This window comes from Rhinopithecus roxellana, chromosome 5 (genome assembly GCF_007565055.1).
Source record: "Rhinopithecus roxellana isolate Shanxi Qingling chromosome 5, ASM756505v1, whole genome shotgun sequence".
NCBI classification, from domain to species: Eukaryota; Metazoa; Chordata; class Mammalia; order Primates; family Cercopithecidae; genus Rhinopithecus; species Rhinopithecus roxellana.
The window spans coordinates 82,434,548-82,451,509 of record NC_044553.1 but is presented as its reverse complement, the minus strand read 5'-3'; the positions used below and the strand labels follow the sequence as shown (position 1 = coordinate 82,451,509).

At 39.0% G+C, this 16,962-nt stretch overlaps 1 protein-coding gene across 1 annotated transcript in view; it reads right to left on the bottom strand.

Annotated features, from left to right (window-relative positions):
• Positions 1–16,939, bottom strand: part of SYNJ2BP (synaptojanin 2 binding protein) — a 46,368-nt gene extending 29,429 nt beyond the window's left edge. The window contains exon 1 of the mRNA XM_010365102.2: positions 16,743–16,939. Coding sequence (XP_010363404.1) covers positions 16,743–16,806 — 64 coding nt within the window. The 5' untranslated portion in view covers positions 16,807–16,939. The remainder of the gene's footprint in view (positions 1–16,742) is intronic.
• Positions 16,940–16,962: the final 23 nt, after the last annotated feature.

The window sequence follows — 16,962 nt, the reverse complement described above, 5'->3', positions numbered from 1 at the left end:
TATAATCCATCTTTTGAATAGGATCAAAACAAGACAACAATTGTCTGTGAATGCCAAAATATCCTAGGGTCATTTCATTCAAAAACACAAATGACTAAGAAATTTGGTCACCTCTGTGGATTACAATAACCCAACACAATAACCCTAATTATGATTGACAGTATATACTCAGACATTTGGATTTTTGAAGTCCCATACAATTTTGGAACATACACCAATATTATTCACCAAAATATAACCTGAAGAAGACTAAACCCTACCTTTATCTTGACAATCCCTTTACAAATTTTTGTTAAAGAGTAGAACAGTGCCTTAAGAAACCCTTGTGGTTTTATTCCGAAGTTCACTTTATAAAAAAACTAAACAATACCCTTTTGAATTTAGTCACTATTCCCACACAGAATTTTGTTTTTACGATTAACCTTTACAAACCTTCCACAACTTGTTTAAACCTTCAGCTTTATCTCACCTAATTTAAAACAATCATTTAACCCTCTAGGCAAAAATTTATATTCCCATGCCTTCTTATACTCTTACTAAAGACACATTTTACATTCTTTATACGCCTTGCATGTAAATCTATTTTCAGTAGTCTCGATTACATGTTATAATGATAACTGTTAGCAATTCTTAATTTTGATGGAAAATCTGGTAAGTTATTTTAATTATTTACTTAGATGCAGATAAGGTCTATTTCCAACATAGGGGTATGGCATATGTTCTCCAGCCTTACCAAACTGTAAAGTAGGCAAGTTGAAGAATTTTCAAAAGCCAAAGAAGCAGTTTATGGCTTTTGAAAAGTTCGTAAATTATGAAAAATTAAGCTTCAAAATTCGAGTGCTCTTTTTAGAAACACCAGCATGATTTAATATAACACTTATGGGACATCCTCTTGTAAATATCTAGGAAAGTGGACCCACCTAACTTGGGATGGTCATAAGCAGCAACAGCCAAAACAGGGATCCTCTGAAATGTATAAAATAATTTATTTGCAAGCACAAGGTGCGGGGGGAAAGCTGGTTTTAGAACCATACAAACTGAATGAGAGACCTACCTTATAATTGTCTTGGTTAAAATCTGATCATAAGAATTTGAAAAGATTATTTTTTAGAGTTCTCTGATCAGAACTCAGCTTACTTAGGGCTGGGCATGATGACTCACAACTGTAATCCTAGCACTTTGGGAGGCCAAGGAGAGAGGATAACTTCAGGCCAGGAGTTTGAGACCAGCCTAGGCAATGTAGTGAGACCCTGTCTCTTTAACATTTTTTTTAATAAAAGAAAAAAAGCTTAATTAAAAGTAATATTTAGGCTATCTTTTGTGGGGGGGAAAGGACTTTCTGCTTTTTTCCTCTCTTGGATCTCTGGTTCTTGGCGGGTTTTTTTGTTTTTGTTTTCAGTCAATTGAGACCCCTTTTCAAATATGTTTGATCCCTTGAGTCCTCTGTTTGTTTCCAATCTTGCTGGCATAATTTTTCCTGAGAAAAGTATAAAACTTCACTGGCCTTTTACAAAATTTAAAATCTCCAGGCTCTTGCTCTGTTACCCAGGCTGGAGTACAGTGGCACAGCTCACTACAGCCTAAATCCCTCAAGCTCAAGTGATTCTCCCAACTCAGCCTCCCAAATAGCTGGGACTACAGGAGCACACAACCACACCCAGCTAATGTTTTTCTTTTTTTTTTTTTATGTAGAGACAGGGTCTTGCTATTTTGCCCATGCTGGTCTCAAACTCCTGGCTCAAGTGATCCTCCCACCTCTGCCTCCCAAACAGTTAGGCTTACAGGCATGAGCCACTGTTCCTAGCTAAACTTGTTCTACTTCTTTCTACTCTGCTCTTCCTTCCTTTTGCTATTGTGATAACACAGGAAGAAATCTAAAGGAGACTTCTAATGACTGAGACCCCTTAAGGAACATAGAACATAGAAAAAACACACCATTTACTCCCTTTTTGGGGTATTCTGTCTTCTTGTGGAGTCTGAAAAGTCATGGACAGGTTCCTCTCATATCTAAAACTCTGCTCTCTTCCATACTGCATTACTTGATCTTGTTGACTTTTGATAGTACCAGAGATTACTTTGTACTGTGAGAGAGACCTTTGTGTATGTTATGGCTGGTAAGTCACTGACAAGAGCTACAATGTGGAGGTGACCAACAGCAGTTGTTTATCGTGAATGGTTGTTACTACAGGCAGCTACTCATTTTATTTTATTTTTTTTTAAACATTTAGGTAAGAAAGGTGTGGCTTAGTCACTTAGAGAAATGTCTTTGTAGTGAGGTGCACTGTGGAGGTTTTTGCAGCCTGGTATCATGGCATTTTACTCTTTGTGGAGACCCAAGATTCACTGTAAAAGTGGTTTCCTTGATTTGTAAAGATCCAGATGCACTGCCTTGCAAATGTGCCTGGTTTTTAGACACTTAATATCAGACCCTGAGGCAGTCCTCACTGAGACAACAGGTGGTGCACCTGTAGTCCCAGGGAGGCTGAGGTGGGAGAATCACTTGGGTCCAGGAGCTCAAGACTAGCGTGGGTAACATAATGAGAGCCTGCCTTTAAAAAAAAAAAAAAAAAAAAAAAAAGGAAGAAGATGAAGAAACAAACAAAGAAATTTTTAACATGTATATGTATTAGGCCCTGGAAACTGGAAATACTTTCCTGGTCCCATTCATGAAAGGGCTCCACTTTGAAGTCAGTAATCTAATCAAGAAACAAACTAAGTATCTAACAAGATTAGTCTCCAAAATACAACTTTCTGGCACTTAGCTGGCTACTTTGAAACTCTATGTAAAATAAATTTACTTCTATAAAGGAAATCTCCATTTGTAAGGGCATCCCCCTACACCCAAGCAGCTAGAAATTTTTACAATGGGAAAGACACTGGCTTAAAGTTCACATAACAAATCTTACCTATGTTTAAAGATACTTTTCCTGGCAATCTTATCTTGACTGATTCTTTTTGTTTCAGCAAATAATGGTATATAGACATAAGTTCTGTGCCTCTGGGGGTATACATTTTCACCTAAGAGTAATGTTTGCAATTTAGGGTTACCTAGCTAAACAACTGTTTAGGGCAATGAAATAAGTAATCAAGGAAGTGGTAGCCTAAACAGGGAGAGATTATTTGCAAACTAGCAAACGAAGAATCTTAGAATGCTATAAGATCTGCTTCTGTCTCTGTGTCTGTATGTCTCTATGTTTATGCATCATGTGTACGTGATATTTCACTACCAAAATACATGAAAACATTCTAATGAATTTGTCAGAGGCATTTAAACCAGAGCAACTCCATCTTGAATAGGGGGTAGGTAAAATAAGGCTAAGACCTGCTGGGCTACATTCCCAGTAAGTTAAGGGATTCTTAGTCACGGCGTGAAAAAGAAGGTTGGCACAAGATACAGGTCATAAAAACCTTGCTGATAAAACAGGTTGCTGTAAAGAAGCCAGCCAAAACCCACCAAAACCAAGATGGTGATGAGAGTGACCTCTGGGTGGTCCTCACTGCTACACTCCCACCAGCGCCAAGACAGTTGACAAATGCCATGGCAATGTCAGGAAATTACCCTATATGGTCTAAAAAGGGTAGGCATAAGTAATCCACCCCTTGTTTGGCACATAATCAAGAAATAGCCATAAAAATGGGCAACCAGCAGCCCTCGGGGCTGCTCTGCCTATGGATTAGCCATTCTTTTATTTGTTTACTTTCTTAACAAACTCGCTTTCACTTTATGGACTCGCCTCAAATTCTTTCTTGTGTGAGATCCAAGAACCCTCTCTTCGGGTCTGGATCAGGACCCCTTTCCAGTAACAAAATGGCTTTAAAAGTAATCTCTTAAATCAAGTATTTTATCAGAAATACAGAAAGTAACTCAAATGCCTTTTAGTTCACATTACTAAAATAAGACTACTTTTTTGGCTTAATGAAAATAGCTGTGGCTTCTGATCAGCAAAATATGCATGTATGTAATGTCAGGGTTCACAAGCTGTGGAAACTATTAACAAAGAAATAACTTGAGGCCAGGCATGGTAGCTAACATCCATAAGGCCAGGAGCTCAAGACCAGCCTGAGCAACATGGCAAGATCCTGTCTCTATAAAAATAAAAAATAAAAAATAAATTAGCAGGGCATGGTGGTGCACTGCTATAGGCCTGCAGTGAGTCATAACAGCACCACTCTACTCCAGCCTAGGTGACAGGGCAAGACCCTGTCTTAAAGACAAACACAAAAATAAATAACTTGGGATGATGGCCAGTTTTGTTTAATGACCTTTTCAAGTCTAACTGTTAAGAATGAATAAATTAAATGAGTGTAAATGGTATAAAAGTGTATAAGCAAGTTTTTCATAATTTTAAGACTCTTTTTCAGAAACTTAAAATCATGTTATGCCAAATTAAATAACAGATAATTATAAAATGTCTGAGTCCTTTATATGGTACAGAAAAGCTAAATATATTTAGATCTGTTAATAAACAGATTGAGAAGGTTATCTTTCTAGAAATTATGAAATGGTTCTATCTACAAATACTGGTATAAAACTGCTGAAAATTATCTTACTTCCTAGGTTCTTCACTGGAAATTAGGGTTACTAAGAGTTAAAGTTATAGTTAATATATACAATTAAAATTACTGAATACAAGAGGAACAATTCTAAATACAGTGCATATGAAGAAAGTAAGATGTGAAGAAAGTTGACAATAGAGATAACTTTTTTTTTTTTTTTTTTTGAGACGGAGTCTTGCTCTGTCGCCCAGGCTGGAGTGCAGTGGCCAGATCTTGGCTCACTGCAAGCTCCGCCTCCCGGGTTCACGCCATTCTCCTGCCTCAGCCTCCCGAATAGCTGGGACTACAGGCGCCCACCACCTCGCCCTGCTAGTTTTTTGTATTTTTTAGTAGAGACGGGGTTTCACCGTGTTAGCCAGGATGGTCTCGATCTCCTGACCTCGTGATCCGCCCGTCTCGGCCTCCCAAAGTGCTGGGATTACAGGCTTGAGCCACCACACCCGGCCAGAGATAACTTTTCTTTACATGGTAACTTTGTGTGGACAACAGGAGGAGGAAAGAAATGTAAATTAAACAATAAGGAGGGTCAGGTAGAGTGGTTCACGCCTGTAATTCCAGCACTTTGGGAGGCTGAGGTGGGTGGACTGCTTGAATACAAAGTTCAAGATCAACCTGGGCAACATGGTAAAACCCCATCTCTACAAAAAATACAAAAAATTATCTGGGTGTGGTGGTGTGTGCCTGTAGTCCCAGCTATTCAGGAGGCTAAAGTGAGAGGACCATCAAAGCCCGGGAGAATGAGGCTGCAGCAGGCTGTGATCACGCCACTGCACTTCAAGTTGTGTGACAGGGTGAGACCCTGTCAGTCAATCAATCAATCAAATCAATCAATAAGAAAGAAGGAAATGTGCATTTCTGTCTTAAGGAAGAATGCCAATATCAAAAAGTCAGTATAGGACAAAACTAAAGGTTTAAACAGGTTGTAGAAGGTTTACGGGAAAAAAAAAAATGAATGAATGAATGATAATGGGGAAATAAATGTATAATAAATTTCCATCCTAAGGTAGAATGCCAATATCAAAGAGGAAGTATAGGACAAAACTGAAGGTTTGAATAGGTTGTATTAGGTTGGTACAAAAGTAATGGCAAAAACCGCAATTACTTTTGTGCCAACTTAATAGAAGAAGTTTTGTGGAACATGAATCTTATGAATTTTGTGAGTGATCAAGTTGGCTAAAATTAGAAGGGGATTATTTCACTTTTTTAAAAATTGAGCATCAAAATCAAAATTGAGCATTAATATCAAAAGCATACTGATGCAAGGCCAGAGTCAAAATAATGGGTTTTGGGGGCCACTGATCTGTTCTTTAATAGATTATAAAAGAGTTATGGGAATGTTGTGTGTTCACAGCTGATTGAGATTAGATGGATTTGTTTATTAAAATTCGCTTTAGCATTAACAATATACTGATGCAAAGGTAGAATTTGGTTTTCTCTTTTAAACAATATTTTCATATACTAAGAGATAATAAAAGACTTGTTCACCTTTTGAGTAATCTACAAAAATAGAAAGAGAGAAAGATGTGTTAGTCTTGTGCTGTCTTTATTAGGTCTTTTGATTGTTTAGGAAACCAAGTCTCCTTTCTATTAAAGAGTAAAGGTCTTTGCTTTCAATTATCACCTTGACTTAATTAATGACTATTATTTTATTGTGTCTTGTGATCCTGTTTTGATTAAGTGTTTTCAACCTGCATTACTTGACATGCTTTCCAAAACCAAATTTCAAATTCTAACATTAAGTCTTTTCCAAAAGGAACCCCTGGAAGGCCAACAGATATGTATTAGGCTTATATGTTAAAATCATATTGTTATAGTAAGTAGCCAGTCAGGCATAAGCAGGGCAGGAGGGGGCCTACCACCACACACACACCAGGAACATCAGGTTACCTCTGCAGAATAACACACTCGACAACTACAAAATAAACTTTATATTTAAAATGCTTATGAAACTGCCTTTCAAAAAATTGTAACTGAGAAAATTATGATGGTGAAAGAGATCTGACCTGACTCCATCTTGCTTCTAATCTCCAAATTGTCCTTGTTCATTCCTGGGCGTAGGCCAAGCTAACTTTGGGAGGAACTTAGCTTACAGTTTAACTTGAAACAAAGATAACAGTCCTTCACTGAAATAAACCCCCTTCTTGCTTGGGGTCTATACTGCCATTGCAGGACTAACAAATTAGCCACAAGATTAGAAATTATGATTTAGGAGTCATGCAGCTGGAGGCTGCAAGATTCTGAACTTCCCCAAATTGCTCCAGGGAATAACATCACAATTGTGAAACCTAAGATCAGTGCTTGTGATACTTTACAGACCCTGCACTCAATGGATCAGGCAGCACCACTTAGATCTATAAAGTAGCTCATCTAGTCTTTGTAGTCCCCACCCAGGAAATGACACAGCACAAGAGGACAGCTTCAACTCCCTGTGATTTCATCCCTGACCTGACCAATCAGTACTCCCCACTTTCCGACCCTCCACCTGCCAAATTATCCTTTAAAACCCTGATCCCTGAGTTTTCAGGGAGACTGATAATAAAACTCCAGTCTCCTGTACAGCTAGCTCTGTGTGAATGAAACTCTTTCTCTATTGCAATTCCCCTGTCTTGATAAATTGGCTCCTCTAGGCAGCAAGCAAGAAGAACCCGTTGGGTGATTACACCTGCACTTCATTGAATCTGAATCATGCCTCAAAAAAGTTGAGATGAACCTGGTGATTATGTACAAAAATGCAAGCATTTTCAACATTTATTAATGACGCCTACTTATTAGGTTGGTGCAAAAGTAATTGCGGTTTTTGCTATTAAAAAATGGGAAAAACTGCAATTACTTCTGCACTAACTTAATATTAGTCAATAATAAAAGGCTAAAGTTTCTCAAAGCATCGATTTTGTGTTAATTAAGCAAAAAAAATGTTACAGTCTCCTCCTTAGACTTTTTCTACTATTTCCTAGGCAAATATGATAAAATGATTTTTAAAGAAATTCTAAGTATATCCCCAAGATAAAAATCAAAGTAAAAAAAAAATGTAGAAGATGAAGTTTAAACTCAAAATCCCCATAATCTACTTTTCTAGCCATCTTTGGACATTCTCTACTTTGCATTATACAGTAAACAAAATTTAATATTTGCTATCGCTTTTCACCGTATCACCCCCACCCATCCCCACCCACAGCTACTGCTTCTCTCCATGACTTTGGATGTCTTCTTCCCTTTGCCTGAAAACATGAAATTACTTGCTTAATTGTCTCATTACCCTATTGCAATATTCATTCCTAGAAGACAAAGTAATTAGTTTGTATTCATTTTTGTACTTCCCGTGCCAATATAGTACCTAGTACATATACAAAACCCAACTGGAGTCAATTGACTGTTATTGGAATTGAAAATTACACCTAGGTCAGGAATTTCTAACATTTCCAGTTATAGGGAAATCTCGCAAGGGTAAAAATGTTTCTGGGAGCTTCTAACAGGTTTGGTATTTTTGTTGTTGTTGTTTGTTTGTTTTGGAAAGGACTATTGCAGTAATAGGGTTTTTTAATAAACTAAGGCATAAAAGAAGGGAAAAATAGAAATAGAAGCCCCATATCCCTGAAATCACTGACACAGCTTACCCTACCCTTCCTAGATGACTCAACTCTTGCCCCATAAAGTCTAATCCCACATAGTAGTACCCTTAAAGCACTTCAATGAATTAAATGAGTTGTTTTGTGGTAAAGTGCTTAAGACAGTACCTGGTACAGAATCGTCACTACGAATGTATTTATAAAACAAAAATCGGCTGGGCGCGGTGGCTCACACCCGTAATCCCAACACTTTGGGAGGCCAAGATGGGTGGATCATCTGAGATCAGGTGTTAGAGACCAGCCTGGCCAACATGATGAAACCCCATCTCTACCAAAAATACAGAAAAATTAGCCAGGCATGGTGGCGGGCGCCCGTAATCCCAGCTACTTGGGAGGCTGAGGTAGAATTGCTTGAACCTGGGAGGCAGAGGTTGCAGTGAGCTGAGACCACACCACTGCACTCCAGCCTGGGCAACAAGAACAAAACTCCATCTCAAAAGAAAAAAAAATCATTTAATCCTCACAACTCTATAAGTAGATTCTAATAATACTCTCATGTTATAGCTGAGGAAACTGGGGCAGATAGAAGTGAGGTAATCTGCACAAGGTCACACAGTTAGTGAGTGATAGAGTAAGGATCTGAACTCAAGCATTCTGGCATTTTTTCCTTTCTGAGACCGAGTCTCGCTGTGTCGCCCAGGCTGGAATGCAGTGGCATGATCTCAGCTCACTGCAACCTTCACCTCCTAGGTTCAAGCAATTCTCCTGCCTCAGCCTCCCAAGTAGCTAGGACTACAACAACCTCGAACTCCTGGGCTCAAGCAATTCTCCCACTTCAGCTTCCCAAGTAGTTAGGACTACAAGCATGCACCACCAAACACAGCTAATATTTTGTTTTGTTTTGTTTTGTTTTTGGCAGAGGTGGGAGTCTCGCTATGTTGCCCAGGCTGGTCTTGAAATTCTGGCCTCAAGCAGTCATCCTCCTCGATCTCCCAAAGTGCTTGGATTACAGGCAAGAGCCACAGTACCTGGCTTGAACTGCAAAATTCTTAAAAACAGGGATCATTTCTTATTCTTTATGCTAGTGTCCATGATTCCCAATCATAGTGTAGGCACATAATAAATGCTAAATACATTTTTAAAAATAGTTTTACTTTACTTTTCAGTCTTCTGAAACCAGCAGTTCTGACCCTATCATCTAAGTATGTTTGGCTATTTTTCCCTCAATAAATAATTGTGTACTTATCACATGTAATCATTGACCACTTTTCTGCCTAGTCACATGGCTTCACAAAATGTTTCTGCAGTTGAACATCTATCAGCTTGCCTTTCTATTTTCCCAACGTAATTCCTAGATATTCTACTGTAGTTTTTCTTAAGTATTGTTTTGAAAAGATCTTAACAGGATCTGAAAAGATCTTAATAAAGATCCTTGAAGCAATCTTTAGAGAATTATTCCATTTACTTGACTCTCTCCAAGAGGTGTTCCATCTACTCCTCCTTGTTTCTGGCATCTTAGCCAGTTTCCTATCCCTCATAATACAATGTGCCCATCCTCATTCTCTCTCAAATTGTATTTAGTGAAGAACCATGTTTACCAGTTTTTGAAAGCTGAAACAGATGGTGTTACTGCTTCTCTTTATTTAAAACATCCCATTAGGCACAGTGGCTCATGTCTGGAATCCCAGCACTGTGGGAGGCTGAGGCGGAGGATCACTTGAGCCCAGGAGTCCAAGGCATGACTAGGCAACATAGTGAGATCTCGTCTCTACAAATAATTTTAAAAAACAAAAAAAAAAGTAATCAAGTATGGTGGCGCATGTCTGTAGTCCCAGCTACTCAGGAAGCTGAGGCAGGAGGATCACCTGAGCCCAAGAGGTCGAGGCTGCAGTGAACTGTCATAGTGCCACTGCACTCCAGCCTGGGTGACAGAGTGAGACCCTGTCTCAAAAATAAATAAGTACGTCGAGTGGGGTGGCTCACGCCTGTAATCCCAGCACTTTAGGAGGCCCAGGCGGGTGAATAACTTGAGCTCAGGAGTTTGAGACCAGCCTGGGCAACATCATGAAACCCTGTCTCTATGAAAAATACGGCTAATAAAAACATTAGGTGTGGTGACGCACACCTGTAGTCCCAGCTACTTGAGGGGCTGAGACAGGAGGATAACTTGTACCCAAGAGGTCAAGGCTGCAGTGAGCCAAGATCGTGCCACTGCACTCCAGCCTGGGTGACAAAGTGAGACCCTGTGTCACAAATAAATAAATATAAAAACATTCCATTATATTATTCTGACATCTATTGGTTTGCTCAGTCATTTCATGAACATTTACTGACCACCGTGCGTCATGCACTAGACAAAGCATTAAAAGAACATTAAAGACACATGCATGTGTGTGTTCACTACAGCACTATCCACAATAGCAAAGACATGGAATCAACCTAAATGCCCATCAATGGTAGACTGGACAAAGAAAATGTGGTACTATACAACATGGAATACTTTGCATCCATGAAAAAGAACAAGATTATGTCCTTCGCAGGAACATGGATGCAGCTGGAGGCCGTTATCCTCAGCAAACTAACAAAGGAAGAGAAAACCAAATACCACACATTCTCACGTGTAAGTGGGAGCTAAATAATAAGAACACATAGACACATAGAGGGGAACAACAGACACTGTGGCCTACTTAGGGTGGAGATTGGGAGGAAAGAGAGAATCGGGAAAAATAACTAATGGGTACCAGCTTAATACCTGGTACGAACCTGTAGAACAAACCCACATGACACTGTTTACCTATATAACAAACCTATAAATGTACCCCAAACCTAAAATAAAAGTCAAATGAAAGAAAATAAAATATATGTTGTTTGAATCAGAAGAGCTCAAAGTGAAGTAGAAGGAGAAGATATAAGTGAGAAAGCAAACAGAAAAAAAAAAAAAAGTTATTTATAGTGATTCAGACTTGGAATTTTAAGTCACACAGACCTGGATCCAAATCTGCACTTAAAGAGTTGTATAATGCAGAAGTCAAGGTTTCCTCATTTCTGAAATGAGGATAATAACCATTTCATCTCTTCCTTTTTAGGAGGGGACAAGATAAAGTGCTTAGCTTGGCAATACATGGGAATACGTTACAGGCAATCTATAAATGATGTATAATATAGACAATAAGAGAACATCTATCCCGGGTAAAGGCTGCTTCCTGCTACCTCAAGGAGGAGGTAACTCTTGAACTGAGTCCTAATCAATGACTAGGAAGCAGAAAGAATCCAGATAGAACCTCAGAGAAAGGTTAAGTTTCTATACTAACACTAAAGACTCTCCATAATCTGATCTCCACCTACTCAGGTTACTACTCAGCTACCTCTTCTCTCTTGAATCTCCTAAAGGAAACTTCCCTTTTGTCCAGGCCGGTTTGCTCACTAACCTCAGAATATGCTCTGCTTATTTTCTTCTCTCTATTATTGTTTACGCCATACTCATCCCTGACTCTGGCCCTAGCCTAAAGCCTGTCCATTCCAGAAGACCCACAAGTTCCACCTTTTAATTGACCATTTTAATGGTTCTCAGCAGTGGCTGCATTCTTGAACTTTCCCAACACAGGGTCAGATTACCATGCTCCTTTCCACACTTCCTTTGCCCTCCCACTAACTACCTGCTCATCATTTTCCTTAACTATCTGCACCTTTGCAGTGAGATTTAATTTTTCATATGTGAACATCATATCTCTATTGAATTGTAAACTCCATGAAGGTGAGACTTTTTGTAAGCAAGAGAAAATAGAGCAAGGATATAGCATTTAGTCTCACATCTATTTGATATGCAAAGAAAGGAATAGATCAGAAAACTACTAGCAACAGTTTCAGTTTGCATGAAACCCAAAGCTTATGACAGGTCTACAAGGGCTTAAATGATAGAACTTAATGGGGCATCTTGATTTTTGTTACTCACCTTGATATGCCCGCAGCTCTATCAAGAGCAAGCAATAAAAACTTTCCACCATAGGATGTGTTAGTCATTTAAGATGCCTCAAATGCTTCTGGGAATAAGGCATGATATAATAAAATAAAGGTCAGGGGAAAGGTTGGCAGTCAACTTCTTAAACATGGCTACTGCCGTGGAAAGTAGTATATGGTATAGCAGAATTAACACACCTGGGTTAAAATCCTTTGAAATTTACTGGCATTAGAAACTGGGCAAGTCCTTAACCTCTCTCAGGCAATTTCCCAATCTAATAATGTGGATTAAATATTTACCCCTCAGGGTTGCTGTGAAGATTAAATGAGTATGTATGTATGTATAGTATATATGCAGTATATATAATATATGTATATGTAGTAATTAGCACACTACCAGAAACACAATACCTCCTTTAGCATTCATTATTAAAACATTGCCATCAACCCATCATCTTTTCCAAAGCCTTTAAAGAAAGTAAGAAAATAAATATTCTCTTCCCTCTTTAAAGATGGCATATCAGGAGTAACTTGCTGAAACCCATTGAGGACTCGGACCTAAAAACAAGATTCCTAATCATAGCACTCAATGTACAGTAAGGCTGTCTTTATGGACAATCTCTTACCTGTTGCAGTGTAAAAAAACATATTAAGAGTCTTGTCACACTTTTTAGAGTAACTGAGTTTTAAGACTCATTAAGAGACTTTCAATTTGATAATGAAAAAGTGAGAGCCTTAGACACTATAATCAAACTGGACTCCTACAGAAAAAAAAACAGCGTTCCACAAAAGATAAAAGATAAACTGTTCAACCCTTGAAGACATTTGAGATTGTAGCCACTGCCTTTGAAATTCTTCAGCTCATACTATTAGTCCAAAATGGCAGGAATCGAATAACAAAAACAAAACAAACAAAGCCCCAAATGGTAGGAGTCATAAAATAACATGTGGAATGAGCCAAAGAATTGTGAACTCTTGGAGATGGAAGAGACCTCTGAAGTCATCTAGCCCAAGTCCCTCCTTACAGTTGAGAAAGCAGACAACAGGAGAGATTCCATGCTATTAGGCTGGTGCAAAAGTAATTGCGGTTCTGCCATTGAAAGCAGTGGTACTTATGGCTGGGTGGGGTGGCTCATGCCTGTAATCCCAACACTTTGGGAGGCCAAGGTGGGTGGATCACTTGAGGTCAGGAGTTTAAGACCAGCCTGGTCAACATGGTGAAACCCTCTTTGTACCAAAAATACAAAAATTAGCCAGGCGTGGTGGCAAATGCCTGTAATCCCAGCTACATGGGAGGCTGAGGCAGGAGAATTGCTTGAATCTGGGAGGCAGAGGTTGCAGTGAGCCAAGATCGTGCCACTGCACTCCACCCTGGTGACAGAGCGAGACTGTGTCCCAAAAAAATAAAGAGAACAAAAGAAAGTAACTGTACTTTTCCACCAACCTAATACATGTCAAGCTTCTTTTGCCTCTTCACTATTGTCATAATTTCCCTGAGATTTCATTACTTCCCTTGCAGTAAGCAGATCAGTCAGGAACAGGTTCGACTGCCTTATAATATGGGCCCAAACACCAGAAATATCCACAATTCTTGTCCCTGACAGAACATAAATGGGTAATGGCACACATGTTCTTGGACCTGATTAAACCATCAGGTTCCTGAGTACACAGCTGTACAAAGAGTGGACAATGCTGCCTACAAAAGAAATGCACACTTAGAGGATTTTCATATTTCTTCTACAGAAAGAAAGATCCTTATGGGACTACCAAAATTATGTGGAAGTTTCTAGTGGTGATTAGTTTCTAGTGATATTTTATTTCTAGTGGTGTTTTGAGACAGTCTCCTCCCTATTTATCTTCATGATCATACCACGAAGAAAAGCTGAATTAGACTCTGAGAAGAAGAGTATCACATACTAGGAAACCAGTTCCGATAAGTGATTAACATGAAACATTTCCTTGTTAACTGAACCAACCAAATTTCAAATGACTGTTTTCACCCAAGTTCATTCCTAAACTTGAGGCTTTACTCTCCCAGTAAGTTCACTGACTTACATAATTAATACATGCAAATGCTTATGAAAATTTAGGAAGCCACTGAGTGAATAAATACATTCATTTATAATAAATATGTGATACAGAAATCAAACCATTTTTGGGTGAAATATACTAGCGAGATATAATTATTCCCTTTAATTAGTCCTTGAAGCTAGTCCTAATGCCAATGTTTTGAGAAAATACTAACACGAGGAAATTTATGACTGCAAATGCCAAAAAAAAAAAAATGAAGTGAAATTATATTGAATTTTTAAAAGATTTCATGTTTAGAACAAGAGATAATATCAGGGTCCTGCTCTGCTTTAGACAGGAGATATGAAAATACTGTGGATGCCCCAGCAAAAAGACTATGTCAAAGTACATTAAATTCTTAAGCAAAAGGCAAGAATCAAATCTCAAGCATCTCGAGAGGTAGTAAAATAACTGAAGATATTTAGGATAAAGAAGAAAGAGGCAAAACAGGAGCAGAACAACTAGAGCCTTTAAATAAATACTTGCACAGCAATCAGAAAAGGAACTAGCATTGTTTTAGTTGGTCCTAAGAGAACAAGTTACCAATTATGAAAAGTACAAAAAAACAGACTTTGGTTTAAAAGTAACTCTCTGTTAGCTCAAAAGTCAATAAATATTAACAGTGCGTGAAGGATAAATTTATATAAAATAGCAAAAAAATGAATCCAAGAAACTTGGGCATACCAAATGAGCCTTTGACAAAAGTTTAGGCGCACATAATCCATGACACTAATCCATTAAGATTAGTGATAGGCCAGGCATGGTGGCTCATGACTGTAATCCCAGCACTTTGGGAGGCCAAGGCAGGAGGACTGCCTGAGTCCAGGAGTTCAAGACCAGCCTGGGCAACAAAGCGAGACCTCGTCTCTAAAAAAAATAATAATAATATTAATAATGATATTAGTGATGAGTTATATTACAATAAGTAAAACCAACTTCCAATTTTTTATAATAGAAAGGAAGGCCAGGCACAGTGGCTCACATGTGTAATCCCAGCACTTTGGGAGGCAGAGGTGGGTGGATCATTTAAACTCTGGAGTTCGAGACCAGCCTGGGCAATGTAGTAAAACATTGTCTCTACCAAAAATACAAAAAAATTAGCCAGGCGTGGCAGTGCACACCCGTGGTACCAGTTACTCAGGAGGCTGAGGTGGGAGGATTGCTTGAGCCTAACAGGGAGAGGCTGCAGTGGGCTGAGATCATACCACTGCACTCCAGCCTGGGCAACAGAGTGAGACCCTGTCTCAAAAAAGAAAAGGAAAAGAAAGAAAGAAAAGAAAAAAAGACACAAAGTATGGATAATTCTGAAAGTTATATTTTATAAAGAATAATCTATCCATAATGATTAAGCTACTGTAGAACTGCAGATGAGAAAAGGTGATGGGCTGTCCTAGGTGGTGGCAAGGGAAAAAGGAGTGAAAGAATTTCAGGAACATTTCAATGATGGAGCTCATAGTACCTGATGATTTATTAGAGACTCTTGGAATACAGTATTAGTAGGATCTACTGTGTCAGTTTAGCTATTTATCCATTAACAATAACAACAGTAGGAAACACATACTGCTTACCATAGGTCAGGCAATATTGTAAACATTTTACATAGATTAACTCATTTCATTCTCACAACACTATGAAGTATATTTATAACCATCCCCATTTTAGAGATGATAACCTAAGGCTTACATCAGTTAGGTTAGCCAATAAGTATCAAAGAATCAGTAAGAGGTTAGATACAAGATTTGAACCCAGATACTGTAATTCCAAAGCTAAAGCTCTTAATCGATCAACTAAATAGCTGTAAAGGAAAATAAAGTCGAAAGAAGGCAGAATGTAGTAATGTCAAGAGCCCGGTTTAATGAAGAGCCTCAGTGGGGTAAGAGGATAGCAGTTTGGCTGCTCAAAATCACATGAGGTGTTCATAAAAAAAACTTAAATAAATACATAAATAAAATAAATCCGTATTGAATCCAAATCCCTGCAGATGGGAGATAAGAATTAACTATTTTTCTTTTTTCTTTTCTTTTTTTTTTTAAAGCCCTGGGAAATTCTGTGGCGGAACCAAGTTTGGGAACCTGTGTAATAAAAGATTTCTAAGGGCTCTTCCTGCTTTAACATTCTAGTTGGCACTGTAAATGAATTTCCCAGAAATCAAAGGAGCGAGGGAGGGATCCTAGCTGCAGGAAAAAGGCTATGCATTCAGAGTACACACCAATTATGCTCCCATTTTACTAAACGGTCCCTCATAGGGGGAGGGATAGAACAGGCAACGGTAGGAAGGATGTGGTGTCCATAAGCAGGCTAAAAAAGCAGACTTTTAAAAAGGCTTTTCTAGCACGATTTGCAGAAAGAACCCTTTCGTGACTATATATACTTGTGGTCATCCGACTGTATTTTGAGGTGGATTCCTCAGATCCGTATCTGGCTAATGATGGATTTCAATATATTTTCTCTAAGCACCCCAAAGCGTTGCACGAAACCTCTAGGTTGGGGCCTGCCCGCCCCGAGGCCAGGTGAATCCGGCTCAGCAGCAGAGGTGTCTGCAATTACACCCTCTAATTCCCTACTATCAGATATGACCCGTTCCGCACATACCTGAGGGTCCTCTGGTAAGATTGATCTCTTCCTCGGCGACCAAATAAACCAGTCTTCCGTTCATGTTTTACAGCTCTCTGGCTGCCTACTCCGGTCAGCTGGAGTTCGGCACAAGAGAAGGTGAATCAAGCTCGGCGCTGCGCCCACAGCACAGCAGTTTCGGTTTCAACAGCCTCGAGACCCGGAAAAGGAAGCCCGAAGGACTCGGAGCGCTGGGAAT